Source organism: Primulina eburnea, chromosome 15, assembly GCF_022965805.1.
Source record: "Primulina eburnea isolate SZY01 chromosome 15, ASM2296580v1, whole genome shotgun sequence".
NCBI lineage: Eukaryota > Viridiplantae > Streptophyta > Magnoliopsida > Lamiales > Gesneriaceae > Primulina > Primulina eburnea.
Window position 1 is genome coordinate 19,776,893 of NC_133115.1, and position 15,350 is coordinate 19,792,242.

The 15,350-nt window shown below is 36.6% G+C and overlaps 1 protein-coding gene across 1 annotated transcript; it reads left to right on the plus strand.

Moving 5' to 3' along the window:
• Positions 1–11,187: 11,187 nt before the first annotated feature.
• Positions 11,188–14,171, plus strand: LOC140815525 (uncharacterized). Its single transcript, XM_073174610.1, has 5 exons — positions 11,188–11,262; positions 11,433–11,682; positions 11,770–12,660; positions 12,788–13,044; positions 13,341–14,171. The coding sequence occupies exons 1-5, from the start codon at positions 11,188–11,190 to the stop codon at positions 14,169–14,171; spliced, it is 2,304 nt and encodes a 767-aa protein (XP_073030711.1).
• Positions 14,172–15,350: the final 1,179 nt, after the last annotated feature.

Consider the following 15,350-nt stretch of genomic DNA (forward strand, 5'->3'; position numbering starts at 1 on the left):
AAATGGATCTGTACAATTTTTGTATCGATCAAATTCTTTTAGTGCATATCATATCCTTGTGATAGAGGGGTGATGTAGAATTATTTATTTCTCCAAACATCCATAAATCTTTGTGTGTTATTATTTCAGTTAGTTGCTATATCTTTCAATCAGTTTATTTTTCCGCAATTGTTATCAGTTAAATTGATTTTATTCACCGACAAGAATCCTATATCAGTTTGTCACTAAACTGATACTTTATTACGAAATATTTCATAATCTTAAAGTGTTTATTCAACCTCCTTTCTAAACACTTTACATTCTATAAACCGATCCTTACAGAGGATAATGTCGAGGGAGGCGCTGACGCTTGAGTGGATCGGGTCCGACAGTACACTTCCGAGGGAAAAATATCTATTTTCCCGCATTAGCTTAGTATTTAAAGTTTAAGAAAATTTTGAGGATTATTTTATGGAAATTTTATGGTTGATTTTTAAGCTTAAATTTTTGTATTATTGTAATTCGACTTACGTATTATGATTGATTATTAGTTTATTTATGTTGGACGGTCTCGAAGTTTAGAGAAAAATGTTTACAAAAAATTCCATAGTATTTATTTAAATTTTAAAGTAAAAATTAAAGGACATTTCAGTTGGTATCAGATCCAATGTTCCTGTAAAGTTTGTGTTAGTGCCACTCCGAGAAGCTCAAGAAGTCAAGCCTCAAAGTCTGTGAGTATTTACTGCTTTGAATTTTATGCTGATAAATTTTTAAATTCCTTGATGATATAGAAATTAGGAGGTTTGATGTCTAATTTTAAATTTTTAAATGCATGTTCGTTACGTGGTTTGGACGGTGTGTACAGTTATGCTTCTGAGACGTGAGGAGAATTTGGTTTTGCATATCTCGAATTCTGCACTACCTAGGATTAAGTTGAGGCGAAGTGAACTTGATGATTAGGACTGCTTGTATCGAATTTTATACTATGTAGGAAGAGAACTTCAAACTTGATAGTTATTGGTTTAATTTTAAGGAATCGGGGACTTAGGGACTGAATTATAATAGTTTAAAAAATTTAAGGGAATTAATGGCTAGTTCGAAAATATTAGGGGTGATTTTGCTATAATTAAAAAATATAGGGGCTTAGTTGTAGGAATCTGAAAACTTGGAGGGCTAAAATGCAAAAATTTGGGGGCTAAATTTGAGAATTCAAGAATTTTGGGTCTTGATTGCAAAGTTTAGGAAAAATTATGGGGTCACCTTAGCATTATATTTGAAAGTTAAAGGAGCCTTTTTGCATTAAATTCGACCGGTTGAGTGGCTGGAATGCGATAATTTATGCTTAATCGAATAATCCAATAACTTTGGGATTTAGATTGCAATTTTCAGAAAAAATAAAAGGCTCTATTTGAATGTAGTTGGGAAGTAAATTACTAATTAAGGGTTACAAATGAATTTTAATTGAAGAAGTTAGAGAGATATGTAAGTATGGGGATATCCTAGGAGGAATGAGAAAAATTGGTATTAACGATTTTGATTAAAAAGTAAGATTTGTCAAATTAATAATTTGTGAGTATTATAGTGGATTATAGAGAATTACAATTGCCTTACATGTGTTATAAGTGTATGCCGTGAAACATAAAGAATATAAATATTAAAAATAAGATTTAATCAATAATATTTTTATTTTTTATTTTATCGAAAGACACAAATAGTTTTTGGTTCAACAATTGCTATTGTATCGGAAAGCTTGGGGAGTTTGTACTTTAGATTTCAGAATTTTAGTAAGATATTAGAGGGAAAAATGACTGAAGGAGAAAATCAGTAAATGAAATTCGTTTGTATTAGTATATTATGCATAAAACTATTGAAGTAATGTCATGAAGGAATCGAACAATACAAACTTAAAATATCGGAGTTCGTATAATTTTTGTAAGCTTCAGTTTATAGGATTTGAGAAAAATATGGTTGTGAAATTATTTGAGGAAATTTGGGAATTTAGGTTAAATAATTTTTTTATTATGTTTAAATTGATTGACACTTGCAATTGTTATAATTTCTAAGATCCAGAAACCTCAATTTTTTTAATCTTTTTGCTAAACCTCATACGGATGAAGTCGTTTAAGGAAATGTTTAAAGTTATCAAGAAACAACTTGTAGTGTCATAAGATTTTTTTTTTTTTTTAAGATTATGAAATTTGGAATCTAAGTTCCAGTAGGCGATTAAAAGTATAATTGTTACTAGGAGACATTTCTTTTGGGACCAACTAGAAATATGTATTGGGATTATGTAGTAAGTTTTATTAGGTAAATAATTTATGATTTTATGGATGCTAGGTTATGTGATATATGAGATTTATGAGATTAGATAGAACTGAAGTTGAAACGTCTACTAAAGTAATTTTTTTTAAGCTACTTTTCAAAAATAAACATTTACATGCATACATGCAATTGAAACGACCTCAACTTTTTTTTCTAATCATAAATCATAAACTTGAAAATTCTAAAAATAAATAACTTAGCATTTCTAACAATCATAATAAATTAACATATGAAATCTCAAGTGCATAAAATAAATCCTAAATCGTCAACTAACCAAAATCCTATATCGACCTTATCAAAGATCAACTAACAATAAAACAAAGCATGAAAATATCTCTAATATAAATCATTGACATAATCTTTAAATCATTCATCTATCAAGCTAGTGCGGAAACATAAAGGCTCACGGGTGTGTACTGCTGCATTCGATCCACTCAATCGTCAGCGCCTCTCATAAATCATCAAAACCTACATCATACAAACCATGTGAGTCTAAAGACTCAGCACATTCTAAACATGGATAGAAAGTAATACATATACAATCACATGCATTAAAATCATACTTTTATTTAAAATAGTTTTTGAACATAAATAAATCATTTAAAAATAGCTTTAAGCATAAATAAATCATTTAAAAATCACTTAATTCTTCATTATAAATCATATATCATAAAATCATTTTAATCATAAAACTTTAAATCATATATCATTTTAGGTGAAGTTTGACCCTTGAAATTGACTAGCTTTTATCTTCCGGTTGACTGATCAGTCTTCAGCTCCACATGGCCCAATGGGGTGGGCACTAGGCACCACCATGAAAATACGATCATCGGAGCTCCCTAGGGGGCCTTTTTCCATAGATGCTCTCTCTGGGGTTTTTTTCCCATAAATGAGCTACCTCTGGGGTTTTCTCCCGTAAATAGACTCCCTCGGACCTTTTCCCCTCACGACATCCCCACAAAAATGTAAGTTCACCATTCTCTCAAAAAACAGATCCCCCACACATCATATATCATTTGTCACAGTCAATTCACATCTCTCAAAATATTTTTCCCTTAATTTAAAATCATAAAATAACACAGCTTTTCAAAAATAGCATTTTAGACTGTCAAAATTCCACAGCTTTACCATAAATCATAAAATAACATATTATCATCAAAATCATCATTTTAAATCAAAAATATCATTTAACAAGCATTATGATCCTTCGGGACGCTGCCAAGCTTTTACGTATTTCCTAAGTGTAAAATTACTGTTTTTCCCCTAGACGTAAAAATTCTCGATCTTATCTTTTTTCCACTTTTAATGGCATGTGCTTATTACAAATAATTATTTAAGCTTAAATCTAATTTTAATAATTTTATTCAGTTTAATTCTAGGCGTTTCAATTAATTCTTTAATTAACGTTTCGTGAGGCGATTAAATCCCAAAAAAATTTAAAAACTAATTATTTTGATCTCAAATTTTAAATATATCATTTTTATTATATATTCTACCCTTTTGAGCCATGAACCACACCCGTGCCCCATGGTTCCAAATTTTCTTATTTAATTCTTGAAATTGACCCATATTCGAACACATCGAGCCAACTCTCAAAATACTCGAGCCATGGTCGATCCACCTAAAGCCAAAATCAAGCCAACCAATCTAGGAACCCTAATGACCAAGCCCAGCCCATAGAACCAGCCCCTAGCTTGCTCAAACTCTCCTGGACCGAGCCAACAATCTGCGCATGGATACAACTCCACGCCTAAGACTCCTAGTGGCACTAGGACTCTCCCATCCCTCTAACGACATATCACCCATGACCCTAACCATCCTTGGACCATGCCCAGACCCAGACCCTGGAACCCACGCGCGATCCACCTGGATCAGAATATAGCAGCCGCGCATTTCCAAGCTCTCTCACGCCTCTCTCGTTTTGCTCGAGCCAGAAGCGAGCCCAGCCGCTCCAGCCCTTGGGCCGACCCATGCCCATCACCCTAGGACCCTGATGGACCACCTAACCCAACCCAAAACTGAGCCACACTCTGAAACTCTCGGCCAAACCAAGGAACACCCTCGGGTAGAGTCCTATGCAAGCTTAAGGGTAATTGAGCCTACTTAAATTAATTAAATTCGGCTAAATAACACTTATTTGATTAAAACATAAAATTTTATAAAATAAGTTTAAATAAAATAATATTTTTGATCTTTTAAAACTCCTTGTTTGCCCAAAACCGGCTTACCGGGAAAAATCGAGCTCGACTCGTAAAATAATTTGAACTCCAACATTTTTAGGAAATTTAAATCTTTTTTAAATCATATTAGAAAGCCTTGCCATTATTTAAAGAAAAATACATATTCTTGTCTTGTCGTCCCAGTCTCCTTTCCCTTGATATTATCGAATATTTGGGTAAAATCCTTAATTTCATTTAATCATGTCATATTATCATTTAATCATACAATCATACATTTAATTATATAATAAATATCATGCTAGCATTTAAAATTAAATAAATAAAACAATTAAGCAATCAAAACAATTTTTCATGCATGCAGTTTACGTATGTTGGTTTTTTGTACGTTACAGCAATAAATGATGTAAATCACACATTTTAAAATAAGAGAAATCCGATGCTGAAAATTTACTGCAGTAAAAAATATTTTAAAAAGTCATGTCGAATCATCAACATAAAAATAAACATAGATTGAAAATATCCAATAAACCCTCTTATCTTATAAACATGATGTGCAGAAGAAATAAGATCCTCAGGGTTAGCGTGAGCACATCCAGCCATGCCTACTCAGTCTTGGCACCTCCAATCTCCTGATCAACATACTCACTTGCATCATGCACACCTAGTGAGTCTAAAGACTCAACACACCTGTAAGGCTATAGCAAATACATATACATTATACATAATAGGCGACAGTGAAAAGTACTCTAATAAAGATACGTTTCATGATCTTAAAAATCGTATGCATAATCATGGTCTGTTAAAGCATAAACATTTCACAACATATCTCAACATATCAACATATACGTGTTCGTTTTCTAAACTTGAATTCTGTTCATTAGTTGTGACTTTTTTATCATCGTATTAGGCGATAGACCCATCTATGTGTAACCGCGGTACCCGGTGACGAGTACATCAGAGACAGTATTAGCCATACATTGAGTCTTAGCCTTACATATCATCGTATTCGTATTAGTCACAACCAACTCCATTCCTTCAAAAATAGGTAATCATATTCATCACTTAGTAAAAACATACATATACATAAATTTTTCCTTAAATAAAACATACAACGTAATTTTTATTATTGCAGAAAAAGTCATATCCATGATGACATAAACGTTTATAACATATAAAATCGTATTTAGGGCGCTGTCAGGACTACTAACTCTAACCAAAGATGACCACGCTTAAATCATAATTCAAAAGGGTCCTAATCAAATTTCGTATGACCTAATCTTACCCTCACTAAGCTTGGTCATAACGACGTATTAATATCCAAATGAGACAATATCACTTAAACTAAAAGATACTCAGACCCTGAACAAGCGCCTAGGCGATGACATTGTGGCGCTGCGGCGCTTGGTTAGCGCATAAGTGCTCGGCGTCAGCGCTACCTATTTCGAAACACGGGCGTTGCGGCGCTAACCCTGCGATAAAAACATTCCCAAACACTTCAAAGCCAACATCTACCCTACTCTCAACCAACCTGCCTCTAACTAACACCTCCCATCCCAACTTTGGATCCTCCTGGACCTACCTAATCCCAGCTCACAGCCCCATGCACGCTGCAAGACGCAAACACTCGCTAGCCCCCAAGCACACCTCAAACAAGACCAACCCTTACACCTCTCGCACGATCGACCTCAAGACTCCGTCTAGCCACGTTCGAGCCCTCCTCGGCCACGGCTCAGACCCACCAGGGTCTGGTCCAAAGCTAGGAACGGCCCTTGCACATAGCTGCTAGGTTTCGCAACACAAGCTGATCGATCCTCGCCTAAACCGACCAAGCCTTGACTCCAGTGCTTAAACACATTAAACCTTTGCCATGAACAGCCTTTAACAACACAAAATTGGCAGCCCCTTCCCAAGAACATCAAAAAACATGAGTAGTATGAAGAATACATGCGTGTTCATTGCAAAACTCTTGTAAAAACAAAAACACATGATGTATATATGTAATATTCATGAAACCACACACATAACAACACAAAATAGCGTGAATGATGAGAAAGAATTGTTTTTCGGCATGCCTTTGCATTAAAACGCTCGATAACTATGATATCTTTGCGTAGGACGACCACCGGAGAGGTGGGGGATGATTTTCTTGAAAGTTTTGAGAGGATTGTCAGTGAGGGATGCTATTTTTTCGAAAAAGGGGAGCTTCTGAATGAGGGAGGGGGGCGGCCACCTTGCTGATAGGTTTAAATTAGATGATATGTTTAGGTTTAAAAGAAAGTCTTAATGGGCCCTAATTTAAGTAAACAAGGTGATTAAAATGGTTTTACGCCCATTAAGCAATAACACAAACCCGTCAAGCTCAAAATCACTCCTGAAAAATATTTCTTTTAGGTAAATTTTTGAAAACATTGCCTGAACCCTCAAAAGTCATCCGAATCAATAAAGTTTGCGTACCGGTTTAAAATACGGTCCGGCAAGTAAAAATACCCAATCAATGCCCATTTTCGAAATTCTCTCTTAAATACACCTTATATTTAATAATTAAAAATAATTATTCAATAAAAATATTTTTCCTGATTATCCTCGGTCTCCGTTACTCGTACAACCAATGAAATACACACCTAATCATGTAATAATCACGCAATAAAATGCATAAAAATTATTAAACACATATTTAAATAAAGATTTGGATTGCATGCAGTCAAGTTACGTAGTTCGAATTTCTAATACCTTACAGAGGTTGCATGGATCAATAAAATAGTAATGTTATTAACATAACATATTTTAGGTTTCAACAAAATGTAACTCATGAACAATAAGTTCTTTCTAGAAGGCTGGTAATTGAAGATCTTTGGATAAAATTTTATAATCAATTTTCAAGTTCCAATGTAGAAATTATTTTCGGAGCACTAATTAACCTTGTGAATATTAAGTTTGAATTTTGAAGAATGTTAAACGCTTAAAATGGTTATGTAAGACCTTGGATTATCTTGACTATAATAAATATAGGGATATTTCCAGGTTAAAGAAATTAAATTACAATAACTTTTCTTATTGTGATTCACCAAAAGGAAAATTTTATATAAGATTTAACCAAAATGATCATGGAATTAGTAATTATATTAGAAGGTGGATTAAAGTTTTTCCCCCTTAGTGTGACAAAACTTTTGTAAATGTAATATTATAGGAAATTATCTTGAATTTCGAGGTTACATATAATTGTCAATTTTATAGCGGGATTTAGAATGAAATCATAATGTGAAATGGTGACTTGATAGACCTGAATCATTTAAGTACTTTGAATGCTTGGGAATAAGAAAACGAAAAAAAGTGATGATAGCGTTAAGGAAAATATGTTTGGCATATACAAGAATGAGGTTTTAGTAAGTATCAGTCATTAAGGTGTTTTATAATCATGGATACTATATGATGACTATTGATCGGAACTAGGTTTAACAATAGGAATATATTTTAGGGAAATTAAATCATACGATCAGGACGACTTGAGGTTAAAAGTCGACCTGTGAGAACCCGGAAATTTTGATCGAAGCAAATCGAATTTTCAGCTAACTTGACTCGAGGATGTACTTCAAAGCTCGGGGATTAGCTCAACGGGAAGCCGAGCTGCAATTAACTGCATCAATCGAAGAGTTATCACGGGAGGAGTAAAACCCAAGCTCAAGGACTCGATCTTTCAGCTCAAAGCAGCTCAACCAATATTTTCCTAACCGGACCAAGAAGGGAGCTAAAAGATGAGCTAAAGGCTTGGACAAGTTAAATGTGCAAGAATCAACTTTTGAGATAACCAAGGAAGAAGCTAAGGGATGAGCTAAAGGTTAAGACACATTAATAAGGTAAGAAATGACTCTTTAGAAAATCAAGATGACATTTAAGGATTGCATGAGATTTTGAGCCACATTCATGACTAATCTAGAACTCGAGGAATGCAAGGGATTTTGGATTTTCATGCATGGATCATTGACCTACAACAAAACCACAATTATGGCTTCCTTGGAGTTCAAGATTTCGTCCATGGCTAGTTGGAGAGTCATTTTTCTTTCTATAAATAACTCCCAAGACCACACATAAAATGCACTTCAAAAATCATCTCACAAAGCCTCAAAAATTTCGGCTCTTCACCCTCACCCTAAACCACTCGGCCGAAACTCAAAGAAAAAGGGAGAAACTCGTGCGATTCAAGTGTTAGAGTTTTTTGCGTCGAGGTGCTGCTGAAGTGAAGACAGTATTTGTTAGAATTGAGCCGAAGTGCTGCCGAATTTTCAAGAGAAAGCTTCGTACAAGAAATAAGTAAGTGGGATTTTGTTATGTACTTCGTTTGTATTTTTAAACTTGAATATGTATATCATGACATGCATGTATGTGTGTCTTCATTTTCGAAAATTGCTAAGTTGTTCTGTTTAAAATTTCGATCGATTATGTGTTCTCTTCTATGCTTCGAAATTCGTTGATTCCGCTATGTCCGTATGAAAACTCTGAAATATGAAAATCTGAAAAGTTCTGTCTGTTACTTCTGAATTCTGTTTGCACTGTTACGATTCGAATTTGAAATGAGACGAGAATTGTGATTCTGTCTGGTCCCCATTGGTGGGTATAAAACCATGTTCTGTCTGGCCCCCATTGGTGGGTATAAAACCATGTTCTGTTCTAGCCCCCATTGGTGGGTATAAAACCATGTTCTTGCCTCACCCCTTAGAGGACTAACATATTGGAGACAATTTGACCATGGAAATGAGATGAGTAACAGTGTTCTGTCTGTTCTGATATGTTCTGTTCTGAATTGAAATTATCTGAATTGCCTCTGTTTCCTTCTGAATCAGTTGATAAGTTTTGTCTCTTATTCGATTCGTTTCCGTTTTGTCAAGATAAGAATATTAGTTTTGAGAGTGTGTTAAAGGAAATTTTTAGGAAATTAAGTTCTATATGTATCTTTGGAATCGATCTACCGCCACTTGCTGAGTGTTTCCTAAAACACTCACCCCTTACAAATTTCAGATAAAAATGAGGAGCAACTGAATGAGAAAGAGCAGATGCTTTCTGGGGCTGGTGATCGATTATCAAGAGCAAGAATCAAGTTATCCCTTTTGTTCAGTTTTCCGCATTTCGCAACTCTGATGTATTTTTTTTCATTGTCATTGTAAGACAATATTTTATTTATGAAAAAGACTGTTTAATTTGATACGAGGCTTTATTGTTTTCAATTTAATTGTTAAACAATACCGGATGTCACAATCGCTCGGTCTCGGGGCGTGACATTTAAGTGGTATCAGAGCCGCCAGGTTCATAATCCCGCTGGGATTTGATAGAAAAAATTTGGCGAAGTCAAATTTTGGCAAAAGCCTAGTGTATCCCAATTCGAGTCCAACTTTCATCTATTCCTGAAGTCTAACTTTCATATGTTTCCTAAATTTGGAATATACTTCAAAAATGTATCCCTTCAATCGTTCTGAAATCACTTAGTATCGAAAATTTTCCACGATCGCGTTTATATTTGTGCTTTTCCACCCTTTATAAGATTCTAGTACTTTACCTTCCATTTTTATCCTAGGAAATGGCTGCTCCTCGTACCCGCGCTCAGGCTGCTCTCCGTATGCGTCAGCTTACCGTAGATAATCAAACTAGGGAGATTGCGACTTTGAAGGCGCAACTGGCAAAGGAAAAGTTAGAGAAACTGGAGCTTAGTGAGATTAGTCACACACTTGAGACCGAGGTACAGCGATTGTCCCATCATCTAGACTTGGCTGAGAGCCAACTGCTGCAGATACCGACCGACTCCGCTCGCATCACGCGCTTGGCTGCACTTAACATAGACTTATTGGAGAAAGTAGAGTTAGAGCGAGGGCGTACTGCTCAGGCCCGCCAACGCCAGGAGGATTTCATCGCCAGTCAGGATCGGTACATTTCGAAGATCCACAGAGCTATGGACAGGCTTCAAGACCAAAATAACTACCTACATTTAGTGATAGAGAACATGGAGGAAGAAGAAGTAGCACTGATGGAGGTGGATGGAGACGACAGTGCCACTGACAGCGATGATGGAGAGATGTTCGATTAGATTAGCATTATCATAAAATATTAAATTGTAGCAAATTTGTGGCTAAGAAAATATTATGTGAATCAAATTATTTTGAAACTTTCTATTAACTTCCTATTATTGCACATTTACAATTTGACGAGTATCTTATCTATAAAAATGTTTTTTATCCTTATAGGAACACTACATGGATCCCCAACGCATTATAAATGAACTTCGAAATCAACTTCAAGAAAAGGAGTCAAAAATTAAAATACTAAAAGAAAAAAATGAAAAACTCGAGAGAGATAACTATCAGTTGGACGGGAACAACGTGTGCATGATGGAGGATCTCCGTGAAGCCAGAGTGGAAGAAAAAAACTACGCGAAGTCGTTAGGCGATACGCAGCTTATCACCTAGAGTCAGAACGTCGTCATGAGATCACTAGGCAAGAGTTAAACAAAGCACAGGACAGGATTGGCTCGTTTTAAATCCGAAATGATAGTCTTCTAAAAATTCAACATCGTCTTCAAAAACAAATTGACGAGCAATAAAGCGACGAGAAAGTGAATCAATCAGTGATACAAGAGCTGCAGGAACAAGTTAATAACCTTGATCATCAAAATACACAACTGCAGAATTTCATTGAGCATCTACAAAATGAAATGATCAATATGGAGGAACTAATGGAGCAAATGGAAGCAAACCCAGCAGAGGAAGAAGTTAATGAAGCAATAGGGGATGGGGAAGTGATAGAGGACTAGAGAGAGAGAGCTCTAGAGTAGGCTTCGATTGTATCTAGAAGTATTTGATCCATTATTTGACAAGATTGGTTGTATGAAAACTTTTTACAATTTAATGAAATTATTTATTTGATTAGGTATGGTGGCAAACCAATTAATAAAATACATGTTTATAGGATATGGCAGGCAGACCTCCCCGACACAATCGTAACCCTCGTGGCGACAACCAAAACGAGAATCCACCACCACCACCACCACTCAGAGTGAACCTCAGTCAAGAAGATATGATGGCAATAGCAACCATCGTAGCTGCAACATTGCAAGGATTTGTGAATCCATTGGCCAACGCCATACAACCACCTCAAGAACCACAACCTCGTGGAATTAAATACCATTATGAATCCTTCAGAAGAAATCGAGTTCCAAGTTTCGATGGGAACCCGGACCCGGAAGTCAGTCACAACTGGCTCAAGAACGTCGAAACTCAACTGCATTTACTGTAAATACCTGAAGAGCTGAGAGTGGAAGTTGTAACACCATTTTTAGAAGACCGAGCTAGGAAATGGTGGGAAACCGTGTCGCCATCTTTGGCAGAAGTGGAAGAAATCACATGGCAGATTTTTAAGAGAGAATTTCTGAAGCAATACTATCCGGCCGAGTTTCGTCTACAAAAGCTGAATGAATTTGAAAATTTCAGACAGTCGCCGGAAATGACGGTAATGGAATACACGTCGAGATTTATTGATCTGGGAACCTATGTCCCAACGATTATGTCAGATGAAACATTGAAAATACATCGTTTCAAAAAGGGACTCAACAGTCGAATTCAGTCGGCACTGGCATTATTCAAACCTAGCAGTTTTGCAGATTTGATGGGCGCTGCAATGAGCGCAGAAACTGATATCAAGAGGCGCGAGGAAGAAAACAAGAACAAAAGGCCATTAAACAGTCAATCCATGCAGAATGGTCCCAAGTTTAAGAAACCAAATTATTCAAGTGGGTCTTTCAAAGGGAATTTTAACAATGCGGGCATCACCGAAGGAAAGTGGTGTGAGACATGTCGACAGAAGCATGTGGGAGAATGTTATCGAAAGACCGGTGCTTGTTTTAAGTGTGGAAAAGTGGGCCATAGAATTAGAGATTGTCCAGACAACAAGGACAAAGGGACGGGGCCCAGCAAACAACAAGAAAACAAGACTAATGCTCGAGTCTATGCAATAACCCAAGAGGAAGCCGATAACAGCCACGAAGTAGTGGCAGGTACCATCCTACTCAATAAAATGCCTGCATATGCTTTGTTTTATTGTGGAGCCACACATTCATTTGTGTCTAGAAGATTTGCTAAGAAGCTTAAACTTGAGAATGATATTCTTAGTGAACCGCTAAGAGTAGCAACACCAGCCAGTAAGACAATTGAAACCCATAAAGTGTATCGAAACTGTAAAATTTGTATCAGCAAACAAACTTTTGAAGTAGAATTGATTCAACAATATGGTTGAGTTTGACATTATCATCGGAATGGACTGGTTAGCTAAAAACCATGCCATTATGGACTGTCAAAAGAAAGAAATTATACTTCAGACTCTTACTAAAGAGGAAGTCTTATTTCACGGGAAATCCAAAGAAAGAAAATTCCTACTGTCAGCTTCACAAGCCTGGAAGGCTATAAAGGGAGGAAAAGAATTTTACCTGGCAGTAATCAATGAAATCAAAGAAGAAGAAGTCCCAAAGTTGGAGGATATCCCAATTGTTCAAGAATTTCCAGATGTTTTCCCGAGGAACTACCGGGTGAGATACCCAATAGAGAAGTAGAATTTGAAATCAATTTGGTCTCTGGTGCTGCACCAATATCAAAGGCACCATACCGAATGGCTCCAGATAAATTGAAGGAATTATAGGAGCAACTCCAAGAATTGCTGGATAAGAAGCAGATCCGCCCTAGTGCATCTCCGTGGGGAGCCCCAGTGCTTTTTGTAAAGAAAAAAGACGGAAGCATGAGACTATGCATCGACTACAGGGAGTTGAACAAGATCACCATAAAGAATAAGTACCCACTCCCAAGAATACATGATCTTTTCGATCAGTTAAAAGGAGCCAAGGTCTTCTCAAAACTAGATCTGAGATCTGGTTACCATCAGTTGAAGGTCAAAGCGGATGACATCCCTAAAACTGCTTTTAGGACGAGATATGGACATTACGAATTCACAGTAATGCCTTTTGGCCTAACGAATTCTCCTGCAGCATTCATGGACCTGATGAATTGGGTATTCAAACCATACATCGACAAGTTTGTAGTTGTCTTTATAGATGATATCCTTGTGTACTCACCAAATGAAGAAGAACACAAAGAGCATCTGTGTCTCACTTTACAGACACTTCGAGAAAAGGAACTATACGCCAAATTCAAGAAATGTGAATTTTGGTTAAAAAGTGTGGCGTTCTTAGGGCATATAATTTCTGAATTAGGAGTGTCAGTAGACCCTAAGAAGGTAGAGGCAATCAAAGATTGGCCACAACCAAAGACAGTGACTGAATTAAGGAGTTTTCTGGGATTAGCGGGCTATTATAGAAAATTTGTGGAAAGATTTTCATCGATAGCCATTCCACTTACCAAACTTACTCAGAAAAATTCGAAATTCATTTGGAATGAAGCTTGTGAAAAGAGTTTCAAAAACCTGAAGACAAAACTCGCATCCACACCAGTACTCATTCTTCCCGAGGATGGTAAGAATTTCACTGTATACAGTGACGCATCAAAGGAAGGATTGGGGTGTGTGTTTATGCAAGAGGGTCAGGTAATTGCTTATGCCTCACGGCAATTGAAACCATATGAGCATAATTACCCCACTCATGACTTGGAGTTAGCCGCAGTAGTATTTGCACTTAAATCTGGAGGCACTATCTTTATGGGGTAAAATGCGAAGTTTTTACTGATCACCAGAGCCTCAAGTACATTTTCACTCAAAAGGAATTAAACATGAGACAAAGAAGATGGATGGAACTTCTCAAAAACTATGACCTATCAATTAATTACCATCCGGGTAAGGCAAATAAAGTGGCAGATGCGTTGAGTCGAAGGAACCCTGGGAAGGTGAACTTAAATTCCTTATCAGTACAACCAAATCTCCGAGAGACCATCAAGTTGAAGCAGAGTCAAGACACCTCTATCCTGAGAATTAAAGAACAAATCCAAGTAGGAAAAGTTCCAGAATTTCAAATTGATAAAGATGGTATCCTTTGGATGAAAGGACGATTGTATGTACCAAACATCGATGGAATTTGAGAAGAGGTAATGGTCGAGGCACATAAATCGAGATTTTCAGTACATCCAGGGAGTACCAAGATGTATAGAGACTTGAAGAATAATTACTGGTGGAACGGTATGAAGAAAGACGTAGATGTATTTGTTGCAAAGTGTTTAGTCTGTCAACAAGTCAAGGCGGAACATCAAAGGCCTGGAGGACTTTTACAGCCATTGGAGATACCAGAGTGGAAGTGGGATAACATCTCTATGGATTTCGTAGTAGGACTACCACGATCAAGACAGGGTCACGATGGGATCTGGGTAATCATTGACAGATTGACCAAGTCTGCCCATTTCTTGCCAGTACGGATGAATTATAATCTGGAAAAATTAGCCACTTTGTATATGGACAACATAGTGAGGCTACATGGAGTCCCGTCAAGTATACTGTCTGATAGAGACCCAAGATTTGTATCAAGATTTTGGAAGAGTTTCTAAAAGGCTATGGGAACCAAGATTACTCTCAGTACAGCCTATCATCCTCAGACTGATGGCCAAACTGAGAGGACAATTAGACCCTTGAAGACATGTTGAGGGCATGTGCATTGGATTTTCATGGAAATTGGAGTGAGTAGTTACCGTTGATAGAGTTTGCCTACAATAACAGCTACCACAGTAGCATCGAAATGGCTCCGTACGAGGCACTGTATGGTCGAAAATGTAGATCGCCCTTATACTGGGATAAAGTCGGAGAAAAAGCTATTACCGGGCCAGAGCTCATTCAAATAACTGTTGATAAAGTGGCCATAATCAAAGAAAGACTCAAGGCAGCTCAGGACAGACAAAAGAG